General features: G+C 47.1%; 2 protein-coding genes across 2 annotated transcripts in view; one reads left to right on the forward strand and one right to left on the reverse strand.

The window, feature by feature from the left end:
- The first annotated feature begins 933 nt into the window (after nucleotides 1–933).
- On the forward strand, nucleotides 934–18,217 carry LOC118686024 (probable G-protein coupled receptor No9). Its single transcript, XM_036381940.2, has 5 exons — nucleotides 934–1,013; nucleotides 7,551–7,824; nucleotides 12,069–12,245; nucleotides 13,919–15,676; nucleotides 18,123–18,217. Exons 2-4 carry the CDS (start codon nucleotides 7,568–7,570, stop codon nucleotides 14,589–14,591), a joined length of 1,107 nt encoding a protein of 368 aa, XP_036237833.2. The 5' UTR covers nucleotides 934–1,013; nucleotides 7,551–7,567; the 3' UTR covers nucleotides 14,592–15,676; nucleotides 18,123–18,217.
- The window catches only part of EIF2AK3 (eukaryotic translation initiation factor 2 alpha kinase 3), a 43,151-nt gene continuing 41,876 nt past the window's right edge, over nucleotides 17,432–18,706 (reverse strand). The window contains exon 17 of the mRNA XM_036382139.1: nucleotides 17,432–18,639. Coding sequence (XP_036238032.1) covers nucleotides 18,463–18,639 — 177 coding nt within the window. The 3' untranslated portion in view covers nucleotides 17,432–18,462. The remainder of the gene's footprint in view (nucleotides 18,640–18,706) is intronic.

Consider the following 18,706-nt stretch of genomic DNA (forward strand, 5'->3'; position numbering starts at 1 on the left):
GGTAAGTGCTGTCGGCGGAATCCCCATCCTCATCCTCATCCCCGTCCTCATCCTCATCCCCGGGCAGATCCTGACACCCTTCCCCGTCCAGGGCTGCCGCTGCCGCTCCCCGCTCCGGGTGGGATCCCCTCTATTGTGGCTACCCCAGGCATGTCCTGAGCCCTCTGCCCGAAGGACACCCCTCCAAACACGGTCTCCCCCTCGGCAAGGGTTCCCTCCTCTTCTCCCCCACCACAGATCCTCCCCGCGGGCAGGTCCCCAGCCCCTCCCCGGGCTGATGCTCCGCAGCATCCTCGGCTTTTGCCCTACCTGGGGCCGGGGGTTTTGCTGCCCTGGGGGTTGGGGGTTTTGCCCCAAGAGTTTTGACCCCAGGAAGGGTGGGTTTGGCACCCCGAGGCTGTGGATTTGCACCCCGGCAGTAGTGTCTTTGTATTCAAGGATTTGGGGCTTTTGCACCCCGGGGGTTGGGAGGTTTTGCACCTAAGGGATTGGGCTTTTTACACTCCGGGAGTTGGGGGTTTTGCTCCCCTGAGGGTGAGGGTTTTGCGTCCCCAGGGTTTGGGGCTTTGGCAACCCAGGGTTTGGGTTTTGCCTCCCCAGGGTTTGGGTTTTGCCTCCCCAGGGTTTGGGTTTTGGCACCCCGGCTCAGTTCCCGATGCCGGTGAGCACCCCCGTGTTTGCAGCGCGGGTTTGACCTCGCCTCGAGTTTTATTGCTGCGATGTCGCCCCTGTCTCTCGTCTCTCCCCGGGGCAGGCAGAGGCTGCCAGACCCGCTGTGGCTGTGCAGGAGCGTTCCCGTGTGCCGGGGACTGATCCCGAACGCTGTGCCGGCTGTGGATGAGGATTTTATCCCGCTTCGGGGCAGGAGCCACCATCCATCCCCAGGCAGCCGGGCTGGGAGCCGCTCCGTGGGGAGGGATCCGGGCTGGCCCGAGCCCCGGGTACCCCGCAGCTGGGACAACGCGCTCAGGGCTGGGGACACTGCTGGGCTGCTTCGGCCGACACTTGCCAAGGTAAGAATATTGTGGTTTAGTGTGTTTTGTTTTGTTTTGTTGTGCTCCCAACCCCGCGGCTCTCCGAGAGGCTGTAGGAGTGCGGGATTGGGGGTGGAAAGAAATCGTGCCCTGGGAAACGCTGTCCTTCCAAGGGGAAAGTTGGATAGAGGGAGGGAGAGTCAGTGCAGAGGCTCAGTCCCTGCTTCGAGTGCGTGTTGCACCGGTGGGAGCATCCCCAGGCGCTCTCCCCCTCCTTTATCACCACCCACAGCCTCCCACTGTTGGACGGATCGCTCGCACTGCTCAGCAATCACCGAGTGCTGCAGTTTTCCCATGGGGAGGAGGAGGGAAAGGTGTGTGAGGTCCTGGGGCAGGCATTGCTCCCTGCTGGTTTGTGCCTGATTCAGCAGAGCAGCAGAGCCTGGCAGCAAATAATTCCCAGTAATATATTTCCAGTTTTCATCATTCCTCTAAGATTTTAAAGTGCAGTCAGCCTTGAGATTGCAGAGCTTTTTTTTTTTTTTTTTTCCTTCCCTTGCCATCAAAATATGCCTTTCACTGATGAAATTAACCTTTAGCTTGGGATTTGTCTGCTGAATACATTAGGTGAAACTTTCTGGATATTGAAGGGGAACAGAAATGGAGGAGTTGCTTTGCTCAGGCAGCCTCAGAGCAGAATCCAAGCCATCAGTTTTTTGAAAGGAAGTAAAACCATAATATCCAAAAAAACCCCAGTGCAAACTCTAAAGCATCTGAGATCCCCAGGAAACCTGGGAAGATCCCACATCATGGTACAACTGGGCATGTATCCCTTTGGTTTAAGGTTTCTCCAACAGGAAAGACTGAATGACTGATGTTGTAGAAAGAGTCTGGGCTATCTCAGCAGTGTAACCACATGGGCTGCTGCAGCTATTTAAGCATGCAGGAGTATTTAAAAGCTCCAGTATTTTAAGCTGAGGAAGTGGGGAAAGATGGCATATCCTATTTGTCCCAATAATTTCCACAGAGAGGTTAAGATGGTATCATCCCCTGGTTCCCTGTGATGACAATTCTCCAGGCAGTTTGAGAGCAGCACTTCTTAGTTAACTTATTTCATTTAGCACACTTTGGATAAAGGTTGGCTTCTCAGTCAGAGGCAAAAGGATCCAGACACCCACCTTGGGCAGCTTGGCTCTGACAGGGACTGTGGATGAGATTCCAGGGACTCTGCCTGGGGATTTTTAAGAGGGATCAGGAGCAGCAGGATCCTGTTGTCTGCACCCTGAATTAGAGTTCAAGGTTCAAACATGAAGTTTCAAGAATCCATCATCTCTTGGTTTTATAGTTGGAGATGTAGGTGTCAAATAAAGACAGCCTTATTTCCAGCCCCTCAGCCTTTGTGTTGATAAAAAGGAAAAAAAAAATATGACAAAAGAGTATTTCTCTGGTGTTTTGTGAATGTGGGCACATCTGTCTGGTTTTGTGCACTGTCATACTCCTGCATGTGTCCTGCATTAAGGACAATGCTGCTGTGAGTTTTTCACTGGAGGAGACCTTTAACCCAGGCTGGTGCCTGAGATGGTACTTGAGGAGCACAAAGAGCTGGCAAGGAGGAGTTCTAATAACCGTGTCCTTATTCTGCTCAAAGTTTGAGAGTGGAGTGTGCTCACAGAGCAGTGTGAGTAATGATGTGCTTTAATTAGAGTCGTTCTAAGGCTGATACAAGCTTAATGACCGTGTGGGAACAGGAATTCTTCAAAACCTTCTTCTCCAAAACCTCTTGTCTCAGTGTTACCTCTAAAAAACCCCAAATAATTAATCCAGAATTCTCATCTATCATTCTCATCTACCCATGAATCAGAATTTTACAGTGATTTTTAAAGACTTGAAGACCGAATGTTTTAAACTTTAATTTTTGACATAGATTTTTTTGTTTTTTTTTAAACACTGATTTTTCATCAAACCTGATTTTTTGCTGTTCACATCTCCTATCCTAATGGTGCATGCTCTCCTGGGAGACCCTGGGGTTCACTGGGTGTTGCTCAAGTGTTTGAACTGGTTAGGGGTCAGCTCGAGGTGGGGTCAGAGGGCGTTTTCCAGATCTTGCAGAGGTACCAGAGGTGTGAGGACACCAGCAGGTGTGGGAGATGAGAAAGAAGAGGGCTGTGGAGCAGGAATGGCCCTTGCAGAGGAAGGTTCTGGAGCCTGGCTCCCGTCTGGCCATGTGCTGTGTCCATGTGGATTTCCCACCCATTTCCATGTGGATTTCCCACCCATTTCCCTGTGGATTTCCCACCCATTTCCCTGTGGATTTCCCACCCCTGTCCATGTGGATTTCCCATCCCTGTCCATGTGGATTTCTCACCTGTGTCCCTGCGGATTTCCCATCTCTTTCCATGTAGATTTCCCATCTCTATCCCTGTGGATTTCTCACCAGTGTCCCAGTGGATTTCTCACCTCTGTCCCTGTGGATTTCTCACCAGTGTCCATGTGGATTTCCCATCTCTGTCCCTATTGATTTCCCATCCCTCTCCATGTGGATCTCCCACCCCTCTCCATGTGGATCTCCCACCCCTGTCCCTGTGGATTTCCCAGCTGTGTCCATGTGGATTTCCCATCTCTGTCCCTGTTGATTTCTCACCTGTGTCCATCTGGATATCTCACCCCTGTCCCTGTTGATTTCCCACCCCTGTCCCTGTTGATTTCCCACCCCTGTCCCTGTTGATTTCCCATCTCTGTCCCTGTGGATTTCCATCCTCTCCATGTGGATATCTCACCCCTGTCCCTGTGGATTTCTCACCCCTGTCCCTGTGGATTTCCCACCCCTGTCCATGTGGATCTCCCACCCCTGTCCATACGGATATCTCACCCCGTCCCTGTGGATCTCCCACCTCTGTCCCTGTGGATCTCCCACCCCTGTCCATGCGGATATCTCACCCCGTCCCTGTTGATTTCCCACCCCTGTCCCTGTTGATTTCCCATCCCTCTCCATATGGATTTCCCACCCCGCTGTCCCTGAGCTGTCTGTGTGGAACACACAGGAGGGAGAACAGCCTGAACAATTCCTTCTGCCAGGAAATGTGGCTGCATTGAAACCCAACTGCTCCACAGGAGCTCCTCCAGCCTGATGACACCCTCAGTGGAGCTGTTAGGAAGAATGGCACACATTATCCTCTTTCCTGGCAATTATGGGAGAGCTGGAGACTGGATTTTTTATTTTATTTTATTTTTATGGGGTGTTCCCAGGATGTGGAATGTTGTCCAAGGAATATTTTCATTAGGATTGAGGTACTCAAGATATCCTGCAGTCTTTTAGCAGTGCTGGCCCAGGGGGCTGCCTGAGATGATGTTCAAAAAAACCTGATTGTTCTCAGTGCTGGAGGAGCAGGAGAGCTTCAGGTCTCAGCCAGTGGCTCCCAGCTCCAGTGAGGAAGAGCTTTCCTTCTTTATGTTTTCTTTTCTAGACAGCTTGAATCTGCCCTTAATTTTGGTTTGGGTTTTTTGGGGGTTTTTTTGGTTTTTTTTTTTTTTGTTTTTACTTAAAGAAAGAAAAGCACTAAATCCAGCTAACAAACAGAAGTCAGGGCATGGAGCTGAGGATTTTGAAGGATGAGTAGGTGCATGAGCACATGATTGCATCCAAGGACAAGGGCACTGTTGCTTTCAGAAAATGCAGCCCAGCCTCACAGTTGTGTAGGGATGCTTGGAAGAGGTCAGCAGGTGGAAAAGAAACACCCGGGTGGTGTAGGCTGCCTGGAATTCTGAAAGGTTTTCAACATAGTCCCTCATGGTGGGGGCTTTTAAGGAAATGTAATAGCCCTGAGTTAAGAAGGAAGTTCCCTGTGTGAAAAAAAAAATGTGGGAAATGGATTTTTAGAGATCTCCAAATGCATTTCCCACATTAAAACACTTGTCTGAAAGGTGACATGCAGGAGGGGTAAGTGCATGGTGAGTCACAGAGAGGTCAGGGATGCTCTTTACAGGTATAGGGGTTGGGATATCTGAGATTCTAGAGATCTGGATCATGAAGTGGTGACATTTACAGGCTAAAGAAAGTTTAACCAGGGCATGAAGGATAATGTCTGACTTCACTAAGTGAAAAAAAGTTTTTGTGAGACTCATTGAGCATTACAGTGGAGGAAAGCATTCAACTGTGAAGTGAGGCGGTTTTGAAAAGATGGAGAGAACCTAATTTCCTAATTTCCTGCTATTTTCCCATCTAAAGCAGTGGACTCTGAGCAGGAACAAGACCTTTGGATGGCCACAGCCCAGTGGAAAGGGCAGCTCAGTGCCACTCAAATCAGCAAATCGTGTCAGGATGGTGGTGAAAGGGGAGCAGGACAGAGCAGAGATCATTCCCTTAGGCAAATCCACAGAGCATCTACCCCTTGGAGCTTGTTTGGAGCTCTGGTCCCTCTCAGAGGCTCAGAGGAGCAGGAGGGATGGGCAGGAATCCTCTGCTGTTCCCTGTGAGGAATGAGCAGGCTGGCAGATGGGAGGGAGCTGTGGGGTGTGACAGAGGCTGCAGAGCCCAGAGTGGCACTGAGGGGTGGGTGGGGATGGGCTGTGTGATGTCTCTGGCAAGGCCAGGACCAGAGGCACACAATGGAGCTGGTGGCAGGCTCAGGACAAGCACAAAGTGTCAGAGCACAAAGTTTCACTGGCTGGGGCTGGGTACAAACCACAAATGGGACAGGACTGCTGGGAACGTGCCCTGAGCTGTTTGATTTTCCAGCATCAGCCTCATTCCATGGTTATGGCAATGGGAAGATGCCAGCAGCTCACATCCCAGGCAGCAGACCAAGAACTCAATGTTACAACTCACTTTAAAAGCTTTATGGCCAATCCCACACAGCAAAAGCACATTGACAGTAGTTCTGTCCAACCACTATAAGCACAGGTACCTTTGGTTAAACAATGCTTGGTTATTTGGAATACAATACCTGCTTGTGAGCCTTCAAACACAATGCACAGAGCTCCATTATCAAGCTTAGAACTTCCTAATATCTCACTAGATAAACTTCTCTGCAGCTTAGGGAGTTATTCTAGATAAGCATTAACACACAAACCATTGTTCTATTTGTCCTCACTTTTCTACTTCTTACACAATTTTTTTGCTGACCAATCTCATGGCTGCTGCTTAGCTCTAATCACAGTTCTGCTCTCTCTGGGGCTGCCTTTTGCAGGTTTCCCAAACTCCTCTGATTTTATGGATTCCCACACAAAGAGGTCTTTCTTTGCAGGGTGCAGAGCTGAGCTGTGGAAGTTGTTGCTGTAGGAGGTGATGGATGCTAAAAGTTTGCTGGGCCAGAGGGGAAGCAGGACAGTTTCATGATTCAGAAATCATTGATAACATCTTAAGAGGTAATTCTGGACCAAAGGCTGCAGGAAGGACAAAGAGATGTTGGGAACATTTTGCTGCCTTGTTCTTACACCCATCCTAAGCCAAAGTTTGGCCCCTGTGAGATGAAGCAAGTTGGGCTACAGGGATGTTATCAGGCCCACCCTCACACTGCACTCAGAAGGGTGCCCTGGAGATGTGAGATTCACCTGAGGGTCCTGTGGAAGCAGATCCTGGTCACAGGAGAAGTGATGATATTTAAATATAACAAATTCTCATTGGGAAACATTTCTATAACTCTCTTTTCCCCACAAGTTTTGTCTTTGTGCTCCCTCAGCTACACCAGTGAGCTTTGAACTGCTGGAGTTTTTGCAGGGCATCGTTCCCACCTACCTGTGACACCACTTTGTAAAGTCTGGGAACTGAGCTGTGGACACAAGCATGTGGATTTCCCCAGCAGAAAAATCCCCAATTCAGGAGCTGGGAGCATCTGGGCACAGAGGGAACATGAGTCAGGGAGTCAGGGCTGCACCTGGGACACCTCAATGTGATGATCCTCCAGCCCAAATCATTCTGGGATTCCACAATTCTGCTCCCTGTGGAGCTGCTGGCAGCCCTGCTTGGCCATTCAGGCTGGAGGATGGAGCTGCCCCCTAAACTTCAGAGTCTGAAAAAGCACCAGGACAACCCAGGGCATAGCACACACTGAACAGTGGGGCTGTGGAACAGCCAGCCTGGGCAAGCAGCCCCAGCTGCTCTGGGGGTGGCAAAGATGGTATTGAGCATAGAGAGCCACAGAATGGTTTAGGTTGGAAAGGACCTTAAAGATCATCTAGTTCCAGCCCCCACATTATGTGGACTTGGCATGCTGTTCAGTGGGATTTAGCCCAGCCCAGCTGCTTTAATTTTTGATTTCAGTTGTTTTCTTTCCCTCTCTCTGCTCTCAGTACATTTCTATTTTTTTTTTCCTGGTCTCATGCTTCATCTGATGATGCATTTTCATTCACAGGAGGGCTTTTAATTGCTGTGAAGGACTTCAGTCAATGCTTCACATTTATCTCACCCTCAGGATTTCAGACACTTCTAATGGGCTGCTAACCCAGGACACAGCCACAGCAGGGTGTGTGGATTTTTCCTGGAGAAAAATGAAGCAAAAATATTATTTCCATCCTCCCCTTCCACACCTACAAATCATCATTGAGGTAATTCTGCTTCTCTCCTTTTGTCTCGTCCAGATTTTAACAGCGGGAAGATGCTGACGGACAGGAACGAATCCTGGCTCTCCAATTTCTCCTCTGCTGCCTCCTCCTTTGCAAGGGGAGGGGTTGGGCTCCAGGAGGTGCTGGTGGGCCTTGTCCTCACCCTCATCGACCTGGTGACACTGCTGGGAAACACGGTGGTGTTCCTGTGCCCCGTGGTGGAGAAGAGGCTGCGCACGGTCACCTACATGTTCATCATGTCCCTGGCCATGGCTGATTTCCTGGTGGCCTGCCTGGTGATGCCCTTCAGGTGAGGAGGGGCTGGGAGCAGAGGAGGACAAATATCCTTTCTCCCAGGTATTTTCTGAAAAATCCTCTTTGCCCAGGATTTCCGCCTGGGAGGCTGAGAAGCCTCAGAGAGGAATGAAAACAATAATTACCTGATTGCTGCTCCTGTGTTTGCTGCTTTGGAATGTGGCTTGGACATTGTTTACCAACAGGTGCATGTTTGGTTGGTTCCATGTGAATTGTTTTAACTTAATGGCCAATCCAAGCCAGCTGTGTCAGACTCTGGAAGGAGTCACAGGTTTTTATTATTCATTCTTGTTAAGCCTTCTGATGTATCCTCTCTCTAAGGTTTAGTAGAGTTTTAGTATAATATAATATAATATAATATAATATAATATAATATAATATAATATAATATAATATAATATAATATAATATAATATAATATAATATAATATAATATAATATAATATAATATAATATAATATAATATAATATATAACAGAATATTATATAATATGATATAATAGAATAGAATATATAGTATAACAGAATATAATATAATATAATATAATATAATATAATATAATATAATATAATATAATATAATATAATATAATATAATATAATATAATATAATATAATATAATATAATATAATATAATATAATATAATATAATATAATATAATATAAATATATCAGCCTTCTGGGAACATGGAGTCAGATCCATCTCTTCCCTCGTCCTGGAGACCCTCACAAACACCACGGAGCAGGGCTGGGATTCACCTGCTGGGCTCAGGGCTGGGCTCTCCAAAGGGCTGAGCTGCGGGCTGGTGGCTGTGTGTGCTTCCCTGGCTGTGCTCCATGTTATAATCCCCTTATCATGCATGCAGACACAATTCCCAAGGGTATTTTTCCTGCTGGCCACACAGGGACCCTGGCTGCTGACCTGAACTTGATTTCCAGCTCTGTATGTGGAGCTCCAGTCGTTGCTCCCTCTTCCAGGACTAGCCCTGCATATGGGATGTAAGGAATTTATTCAGGATGAGCTGGGTAATTTAGGCTGCCCCTACATTTCATGGAGGAAGAGGCTCTGGAGAGGGCAGGTGTCCCTGCATGAGGTTTATATTTATGGGAGCTTCACTACCTGGATAAAACAAGTGAAACAAAAGCAGAAAGCAGCTGGCTTGTGGTCCTGGCTGTCTTGTCCTGCAAAGCAGCCAGAGGTTTGTGTAAGTCAGGGAGCTGCACCCTGAGTTCATGGGGCAATATGAGGAAGCTGAATTATTTCCATTTTCTATGCTTGAGTTCTCATTGGGCTGCCTATTCCTTTGAATTTGGCACTGAAAAATATTGTCCTAACAAGCAATTACAAACTGAGTTAAAAGTTCATGGTATCAGGTAACAAAAAATGCAGTTAATGGTGTTCTTTTATAAAATACTACTGCTAACCTAAATTCTATGCTCAATGAGTTTAAAGTTCAGGTTCTGAAATCATAGAACCATAGTGTGGTTTGGGTTGGCAGGGAGCTTTAGGGGTCATTTAACCAACCCCTGCACTGAGCAGGGACACAGGCAACTGGAGCAGGTTGTTCAGAGCTCCATCCAACCTGGCTTGCAACACTTCCAGGGATGGGGAAGTCACAGCTTCTCTGGGCATCCTCACTGTAAGAAATTTCTTCCTCCTATCTATTTTGAATCTACTTTTAGTGACGTTTTACTTAAAGAACAAAAACACAAGGGGGAGCAAAGATGAGAGCATGGCTGGTGCTTTGTGCCCCTCCTGAATGTCCTGGTGCTGCCTGGTGGGAGCTGCCAGCTCCTGGTGGGCCCGTGCTGAGGAATGGACACTCCTGGCTCCATCAGCCTTGGCCAGCCCTGCCTGCTGTTCCACACTTTCCCACTGGTTTGGCTTCACATCTGGTGCTGCTCTTTTGGATTTCAGTTTGCTCCTCAGTTGGCAGGTTGTTATGTGCCAAAGGGAAGGAAAAGAAGTGATCTTAGGAGGCAGTTTGGCTCAGGAAAATGTGGCAGAAGGGAAAAACAAATTTGTTCTTGGTGTCTTAATTTCATAAGAGTAAGATTTTTCTTTTGTTCCTGTCTTGACTGGTTTGCAGGAGTGAGCTTAGCTCGTTGTCTGAGTACTCCAGGCAGTCTGTCATTTCCAGGCTGAGTATTTCCAGCTATTCTTTTCCTCTGCAAGCAAAAGGGCAAGGCAGGGGTGACTTCATTGTGTGGGCTTTTTTGGCTTTTACTACTCCTTCTTCTCCAGCAGCATTTCCAAGCTGCAGAGGCTTTTTACCTCAGAGAAAAGGGGTCAGGTGTCCATCTCCCCATGCTGTGAGGATGCCTGCAGGTCAGGTGTGTGCAGGTGAGAACTGGGCACCTGCTCACCTGGGATCTGTGTGCAAGGCTGTCCCCACAGCAGCACATCTCCTTCTGGGAGGCCAGGGCACACCACAGCCTCTGCAGCATCTCTGGGGGTAAGGAGGGCTCTGAGCAATGGCAGAACAGCACCCAAGTCCAGTGCTGAACCCATGCTCCAATTCTCATTCCTCATTTCCCTCTGTAAAAGAGCCATGAAACCTGTCCACGAGTGTGCTGTGCATCCTCCATGCTGCCCATGGTGTAGGGACAGGCTCTGCTGTACCTTGCTTGGATTTTTGCATGGAATCCCACATGACAAAGAGCTGCTGAGGGCTGGGACCCTTCAGCAGCACTGTCCCCACCTACAGCAGTTGCTGTGCTCTGGAACAGCCTTCACAAGTCATTTCGTGAACTGGCGTGATGAGATGTAGATCAGGCATTGTTTTCTGACGTCAGGTTGGATCTTTCCTCCTTGCTGGACACCTGAGCACAGCAGCTCAGCAGCCCTGGGCTCACTGCATTTTACCAGCAAGCTGGGAAGTTACAGATAATTAAAGCTTTGCAGGACTAGGGAGTTACTCATCAAATTCACTGACAATGGTGATTTCAGCAGCACCTCGGGAGCTGCAGAGAGCTGGAGAAAGAAAGAAGCAAATGGCATCTCAGTGAATGCTAGAGAAACATGCATCAGCCTTCCTACAGCTGCCATATGTTCCTTCCTTCACTGCTCACTTCTCACAGGCCCCTCTTGACTTTGTTAGAAATATTTTTGGTACTGTGTCTGTTTTTGCTGGTGTGTTTACCTTGCTGAAGCATTTATGAGCCACATAATGTACAGTCTGCATGGGCTTCCTCCTAGGATGTTGTTGTTTTGTTTCTTTTTAACCAAGAGTGGAAATCCTTTTTGGTTTGGAAGCATTTGATTGGGTGTGAAGTGAGTTTCTTGGAGATGTCCCACGCCCCAGGAACTGGGGAGAAATCATAAAAGCCTGTGCTGTGCCAGGCACTGGGAAAATGCTGTCTAAACAAAGCTGTGCAGATGTAAATTTAGGGAGATTTGTGGGGTAAAGCACCTCTCTCAAGGTACTTAGGCTGCAAGAAGCACAGGTTTGCTCTTGTTCAGTCATGCTCTAGATATGGGGTGCTGTCACTGTCATATTTTCTGGAAAAATCCCCTTGCCCAGGATTTTTCTCCTGGGAAGCTGAGAAGTCTCAGAGAAAAAGGAAAACAATATTATCTGATTGCTTCTCCCTGTTTTGCTGCTTTGGAATGTGATTGGAGATTGTTTATGCAACAGGTGGATGTTTGATTGTTTCATGGGAATTGTTTTAACTTAATGACCAATCACAGCCAGCTGTGTCAGGACTCTGGAAGCAGTCACAAGTTTTCATTATCATTCTTTGTAACCTTCTGTCTGTATCCTTTCTCTATTCTTTAGTATAGTTTTAGTATAGCATTCTATAATATAATATAATATAATATAATATAATATAATATAATATAATATAATATAATATAATATAATATAATATAATATTAATAAATTAGCCTTCTAAGTACATGGAATCAGATTCTCAATTCCTCCTTCATCGTGGAGACCCTGAAAATACCACAGGGTGCCCCTTTTTTGGGTTGTGCTTGGAGGATGAATCCCTGCTGTCTGAGCTGTGTGCCCACCTTTAGTGCCTGTGTGATAAAATACAGCATTACCTCAGTCACAAGGAAATAGAAACAGAATGGTTTGGGTTGGAAGGAACCTTAATGATCATTTTGTTCCAGCCCTGGCCAGGAACACCTGTCTTTAGACCAGGTTGCTCATCCAGCCTGGCCTCATACACCTGCAGGGACTGCACAAAGAGCCCCTCCAGCTCTGATTTCCACCTGTTTTCTCTCCCAGCATCATTTACGAGGTGACAGGGATGTGGCTCTTTGGGAAGCTGTTCTGCAAAGTCTGGATCTCCTTCGATGTCATGTTCTGCACCGCATCCATTGTCACGCTGTGCTTCATCAGCCTGGACAGGTACTGCTCCGTGGTCACCCCCTACCACTACTCCAGGAGGATGTCCCGGGGCAGGTGAGTGCAGCTGCTCCTCCTTTTGGCTCCCTCCAGGCTGTCACTTGGACATGGCCTGTCACTGTCATATTTTCTGAAAAATCCCTTCACCAGGATTGCTTCTCCTGGGAAGCTGAGAAGCCTCAGAGAAAAAGGAAAACAATAATTATCTGATCTGCTTCTCCTGTGTTTTGCTGCTTTGGAGTGTGGTTTGGACATTGTTTACCAACTGGTCATTGTTTGATTGGTTTCATGTGAATTGTTTTGACTTAATGACCAACCACAGTCAGGCTGTGTTAGGACTCTGGAAGGAGTTACAAGTTTTTCATTATTATCTTTTAGCCTTCTGTCTGAATCATTTCTCTAGTCTTTAGTATAGTTTTAGTATAGTATTCTTTAATATAACAAATATAATAACTATAATAATATAATATAATTAATATAATATAATATAATATAATATAATATAATATAATATAATAATACATTAGCCTTCTAAGAACATAAGAACCTGGAGTCATTCTCAATTCCTCCTCTGTCTGGGGAACCCCGAAAATACCACAGTGGCCTACACTGATCTGAGGCTGGATGAGCTCAGATCATTCAGGTGCTGCCCAGAAGCAGAGTGATGTGGGGAAAGGAACTTTCACCATTTAAAACTGCAGAAAATGCTTAATGTGTTGCAGGAGAGGACAAGGAGGATGCAGCTGAGGGGGTTGGATGGTGCTCCTGGGAGAACATTTTTTGAGCTAAGGAAGGGTTGCAAAACAGGGTAGAAACCAGTGATATGGGCTGGGTTGGACCTACAGGTTTTTCCCTGTGCAGTCATTTCACAGGAATTTCATAGAATCACAGAATGGCTTGGGTTGAAAGGGACCTTAAAGATCTCCCTGTTGCATCCCCCTGCTATGAGCAGGGACACCTTCCACTAGACCAGGTTGCTCAAGCCTTGGCCTTAAACATTTTCAGAGATGGGGAAGGACTTCTAAGGACTAGGTGAAAGGAGACCCAGAAGGATGCATGTAGCAGTAGTCCTCCCTCTTAAACTCACCGTCTTTTCTGAAGTGATATTCAAGGAAAACAAGGAGAGCTCCTGAGCTCCCATGAAGGTTTCAAGTGAAAGGCTGAAATGAGGACTGCAGGGTGGGGAAACTCATCTGAGGGTGGGCAGAGAGGACACTGCAGCAGTGGAGTGCTTTACAGGGTGGGTTCAGGCATGTTTTTCCCACTGTGACTCTTGCTGTGTGTGGTCTATGGATCACAGGCAAAGAGAGGAGGGGGCTCTGTGGCCCCCCTTGCAGATTCTGCCATCTGGTGTCCATCAGCTCCATCCTCATCAGGCCCCAGAGGGTGAGATAATGGCCAGATACTAAAGCTGAAAGCAAAAATATCTACATGCTGTTGTTTCAAATACTAACAGACATCTGTAAAACCTTTCCTCATCTTTTCTCAGCCAGCTCTGAGCACTCCTTGAGCTGACCCCAATTCTGTCGACTACAGACCAATTACCCAATTGTTAGAGATATGCAAGTCTGGACTGGTTATAGTCCAGCTTTTTCCCTTCTCCACGCCCTGCTGGACTGCTCAGCAGCGATATCCCACACAGGTTACCATGGGGATTGAAATGTACTGGATGTTCTCAGCCCAAAATTACTCAGACCCTCCCTCCTTTCTGCATCTCTTTCCTTTTGCAGATGCATCGTGATGACCTGCACGGTCTGGGTATATTCCTCCCTCATTTCCTTCCTTCCTGTCATGCAAGGCTGGAATGAGATCCCTGGGGTGGACTTCGATGCAGGCAGGGAATGCATCTTTGTCACCAACTGGGTTTTTGCCATTGTGGCTTCTGCCCTGGCCTTTTTCCTTCCCTTCATGGTCATGTGCAGCATGTACTTCTTCATCTACCGAGCCTCCCGCCTCAAGGCCACGCGCATCATGTCCCAGACGCTGGAGATCCACTACCACCCCAACAGCAAGAGGCAGAACCACCTGCAGCTGGAGAACAAGGCCACCAGGACCATCAGCATCATCATCTCCGTGTTTGTGCTGTGCTGGCTGCCCTACTTCGTGCTGAACGTCTGGCTGGCGGCCAGAGGCAGCGACTCCACCAGCACCGTGCTGCTGGGCACCTTCAAGATCATCACCTGGCTGGGCTACTGCAACTCCACCATCAACCCCCTGCTCTACGCCTTCCTCAACAGGGACTTCCAGCACGCCCTCAAGAAGCTGCTCCTGTGCAGGCGCAGGTCTCAGGTGGACGTTGGGGAAGACATGGTCTCCATAGCCACGTTTTCCAAGACCGCTCCAGAGCTGGAATACAGCGCCGCGGTGCCCAACGGTGCCCCCAAGGGCAAACCCAAGTCATAGGAGGAGCAGTCGCTGGAGGTGGTGATACAGAAAGTGCTGGAGCACGTCCCAGTGGAAAAACAAAGGGTAGGAAAAGAGGGGAAGCAGGGGCTGGAATATTACAGCTGGGGACAATACAACAAAGATGCATTTCTTCACCTTCCGCATGAAGAACTCAGATATTTTAGAGGCAATTTGTTGTATATTAATGGAACTAATTCATTCTGGGATAATTATTTTTCTAATGAGCATTTTCTAAGACAAATTCAGCCTTCATTTGGGTTAAAAAAAACCAAACCAGTATGATACAATGTGACCTTACATTTGTGTACATCTTGGTGATTTATGTCAGGTGGGACAGTGTTTCTTATCAAGCCACTGTAGCTTTTCACCTCGAAGTTTCATTACAGATTGGACCAGTTTTAATAACTCCACCTGTGCCAGTCTGTGTATGGGAATTAGAGGAGGGATGTGCTCACTTCCTAAAGAGGCACCACTCTGCAGCCTGGGCTGTTGCTTAAGGTTCAGCTCACTGGCTTCTGCAACATCTGGATATTCAGAACTTTCCACGGCCTTCTGTGAATTATCTGTGAGTTTCCTTATTAATTCTGGAAGGGGACATTCCCTGTGGCAGACCCCAGGAGATGACAAACACTTGCTGTAACAGCAGGAGCGCTGCAGTTTCAAAGCTACAGGTGGCTGAAGATCGGATGTGAACAGGAATTGTTGTGTGTACACTGTGGTATCTACCAGAGACATGAAAAAATAATGATACATGGAAATGATTGTTTTTACTACTCCCAAGTGCTCGTCTGGACTTCCAACAGCACTGGCTCCCTGTAGGAAAGCCACAAGTGCCTCACTGAAGGGTTACTCTGAAAAGTTAGCAGGGGACTGTCCTCAGAGGTAGCAAAATGCAGTAGGACCTGCCTGGAGCAGCTGAGCTACTGAAGATGCCAGCACAAGGGTCAGGAGTCCTGTCTCAAGAGCCTGGTAGAAAAACCAGCCCTGACCCGGGGTTCAACAGTGGTTCTCCTGTGAAATGACTCTCCATGGAGAGGGTGAGGTGTTCCAGACCCTACAACTCCAGCAACAACATGGAAGTGGTAACTACCTACACCTTCTTCTGGGGGAAGCATCCTGTGGGCACAAAGGTGGACAGGGCAGAAATCCTGCTCCTGTCACCCAGCTCATTTTGACAGAACAGGGCAAGGAATGGGGTTTCATTCCCAAGAGCTATGGGGGAGGGAAAGGAGCTGAGGGATAGGCAATATCCTGTGAAAGAATGGGACAGCACAGCAGAACCCCAGCCCAAAGCCCCTTCTGCAGGGCTATCCCAGTTTGGGTGTTCTTCCACGAAACAGCTGGCAGGAAAGTGCACATCACTCAGAGGAAAACCTCCCAGGTTAGAGAAGAGCCTTTCTCTGTCAAACCCTGCAGCAATAAGGGACAGAGACAGGGACAACACACTCCAGTGCTGAGAGAACCAAGGACTGACGAGGCAGTTCAGAGCTGAGCAAGGCCAGATGCTTTTGTGGCTGGGCAGGGACCCCGCAGGGGAGGACTCATCCACCCCTTTGAGGGCAAATGTAACATCCCAGAATATGCAGACACACCTGGTGTGAACACATATGCCAGTTCTGGTACTGAAATGCTGCAGGGCCCTTGGAATAGGCAGTTACCCACATCCAGATACACAGCAAGTTAAAAATACCTTAATCCTCATTTCCTGTGCTCCACCTGTAATCACTGGGCTGGCAGGGAAGGCAGAGGCTCCCCACGAGGCCATTTCACTGTGCAGCTGATGCAAACAGGGACATCCAAGGAAGGGAGCTGGGGTTGTTCAGCCTGGAGAGAAGGAGACTCAGGGGTGACCTTATCACTCTCTTCCACTTCCTGAAGGGTGACTGTGGTGAGCTGGGGGCCGGTCTCTTTCTCCAGGCAACAACAGACAGAACAAGAGGACACAGTCTCAAACTGCGCCAAGGGAGATACAGGCTAGAATGAAGGAGGAAGTTTTTCACAGAAAGAGTGGTCAAATACTGGAATCATCTACCCAGGGAGGTGGTGGAGTCACCATCCCTCGATGTGTTTGAAAAAAGACTGGATGTGGCACTTGGTGCCATGATCTAGCTGAGGTGCTAGAACATGGGTTGGACTCAATGATCTTAAAGGTCTCTTCCAACCTAGAAATTCTGTGTGAAAGTCAAAGCAAGGCTGAAGGATCTTTTGATAGCTTTGGCCAAACACAATTCTGTGTGTGAGGACACACTTAACTCTCCTGCTTTAACCCAGCTAAACACAAGTTCTGTTCCTGATCAGACACTCACTGCAGCATTCTGGTTTCACCTGGACAAGCCAGTATCTGGGAGAGTTATCCAAGAGGATGTGGAAGACAATCACTGTAATCTACTTCTGCCTTATCACAAAGCTGCAGGGTGTCAGTTGGTTTGATTGCTGTCACAGTGTCACACCACAGCAGAGTAATCCCCAGAAGGATCTGAGTCCAGTATCCTTTTAGGAAACTGATCTCAGACACTTTAACAAATTTAAATCTGTAAAAGAGAAAAATAAAATTATACAAGAACAGCTGTAACAGCATAAGAATTATCCCTTCTCCCCTCTCTGGTGAGCAATTGCATCCATAATCCACCCAGTTTAGAGCTCAATTCCCTTCTTTCTCCAGATCCTGTCTCACTTCCAAGCAGCACATTGGGTTTTGCGTCATCACACACGCTGTGGCCAGTGTGAGACAGGGAAGCAAAGAAGTTTCAGGAATGCAGAGCCCATCCTGTTCCCACTGCACAGGGCTGCCATCTGCAGCACACAGGGATGCAGGCTTCCAACAGAAGCAACTACTATTTTGTCTTATAAATAAAAAAAGTTTATTAAATCATTTAGACTTGAAAGAAGTCACAGTAATTCAATGCACTCAACAATTACAACAAGTGCATCCTGTACACCACCAACCCAAATGGATTGATTCTGTATTTTATAAATAAAAATTAACATATTTACAGTGAGAAATAAAAGCATGGCATTAGGCAGTTAAATTAGCAGATTACACAAATGCCTACCAGTTGATTTTTTTTTAAAAGTACAAATCTACAAGATTACATACGACATGTATGACTTCATTAGGTTTAAATTTTCAGAATCACAACATTTTTGTACATAATTTTGACTATGGCTCTTCCAACCACTGCCTATAAAACCCCCCATTTAACGGCAAAAAGCTCCTTTTCCTTCTCTACAGCTTCATCCGTGTAAGATGCATTCCCTAAGATCTACTGTAGTGCAGAAGTATGAAATTATTTCCTCTAAAGACAGGCTATGGACAGTGAAAATATGTACAACTGTGGTACTTTTTTGCTTTAAAAATAGTGCAGATTCCCAGTTTACCCACCAGGGAAAAAAATGGAGTCAAAGTTAATTTCAAAATCATCTTCATTTCACCAAAGAGCAAGTGACCCGGATAGACACTCACTAGGCTTAGAGACTGTAATTTGCTCTATAAAAATACAGTATTTTAATTCTATTTACATGTTACAGATCTCTCACTCACCCAGCAAGCTGACATTTACAAGCTTCAAAAAAACCCAAGAAACCCCCCCCAAAAAAAGATAATGGAGCACAATATTGGCAAGCACAGCAGCTGGACCTGTCCACTTAGGAGAGCAAAGGTAAGGAAAATGGAATGTGAAAGGTTTGGTTACTGGGCTTCCTTGGCTGTCAAAGTAAACAGAAATCTGTCCAACATGTCTTATACATTAAACATGGCAAAAAAAGCTGAAGTAAACTATTCCCAAGATAAACATTCTGTATCATAGGATCCTTCTGCTGAACAATCCCTGTGAAACCTGCCAAGTGGAAGAAGTGATCCTGAGGATAGTTATTTGCTTGGTTGTCTGGAATGTTTATTTCCTGATAGGCTCATTGTCCGTGACCTCTGCCTGAGCACGGGCTTGGGTGGGAGCTCCAAGTCTTCAAAGACAGGATTTTCTATGATTGCTGCAGCCTCTGGTCGTTCAGTGGGACTTGGAGAGAGCATGTCCTTCACCATGGTGTACTGAAAGAAAAGACAACACATATTACATGAACCAATCCATAAACTCTTCCTCATTTCATGTCCTGGC

This window comes from Molothrus ater, chromosome 4 (assembly GCF_012460135.2).
Source record: "Molothrus ater isolate BHLD 08-10-18 breed brown headed cowbird chromosome 4, BPBGC_Mater_1.1, whole genome shotgun sequence".
Taxonomy (NCBI): domain Eukaryota; kingdom Metazoa; phylum Chordata; class Aves; order Passeriformes; family Icteridae; genus Molothrus; species Molothrus ater.

Bases quoted from the DNA above. Each gene is read 5' to 3' on its own strand.
- LOC118686024 (XM_036381940.2), top strand. From the start codon at position 7,568: ATGCTGACGGACAGGAACGAATCCTGGCTCTCCAATTTCTCCTCTGCT. The intron at 7,825-12,068 runs GTGAGGAGGGGC...TTTCTCTCCCAG, and splicing joins TGCCTGGTGATGCCCTTCAG to CATCATTTACGAGGTGACAG. The intron at 12,246-13,918 runs GTGAGTGCAGCT...TTCCTTTTGCAG, and splicing joins AGGAGGATGTCCCGGGGCAG to ATGCATCGTGATGACCTGCA.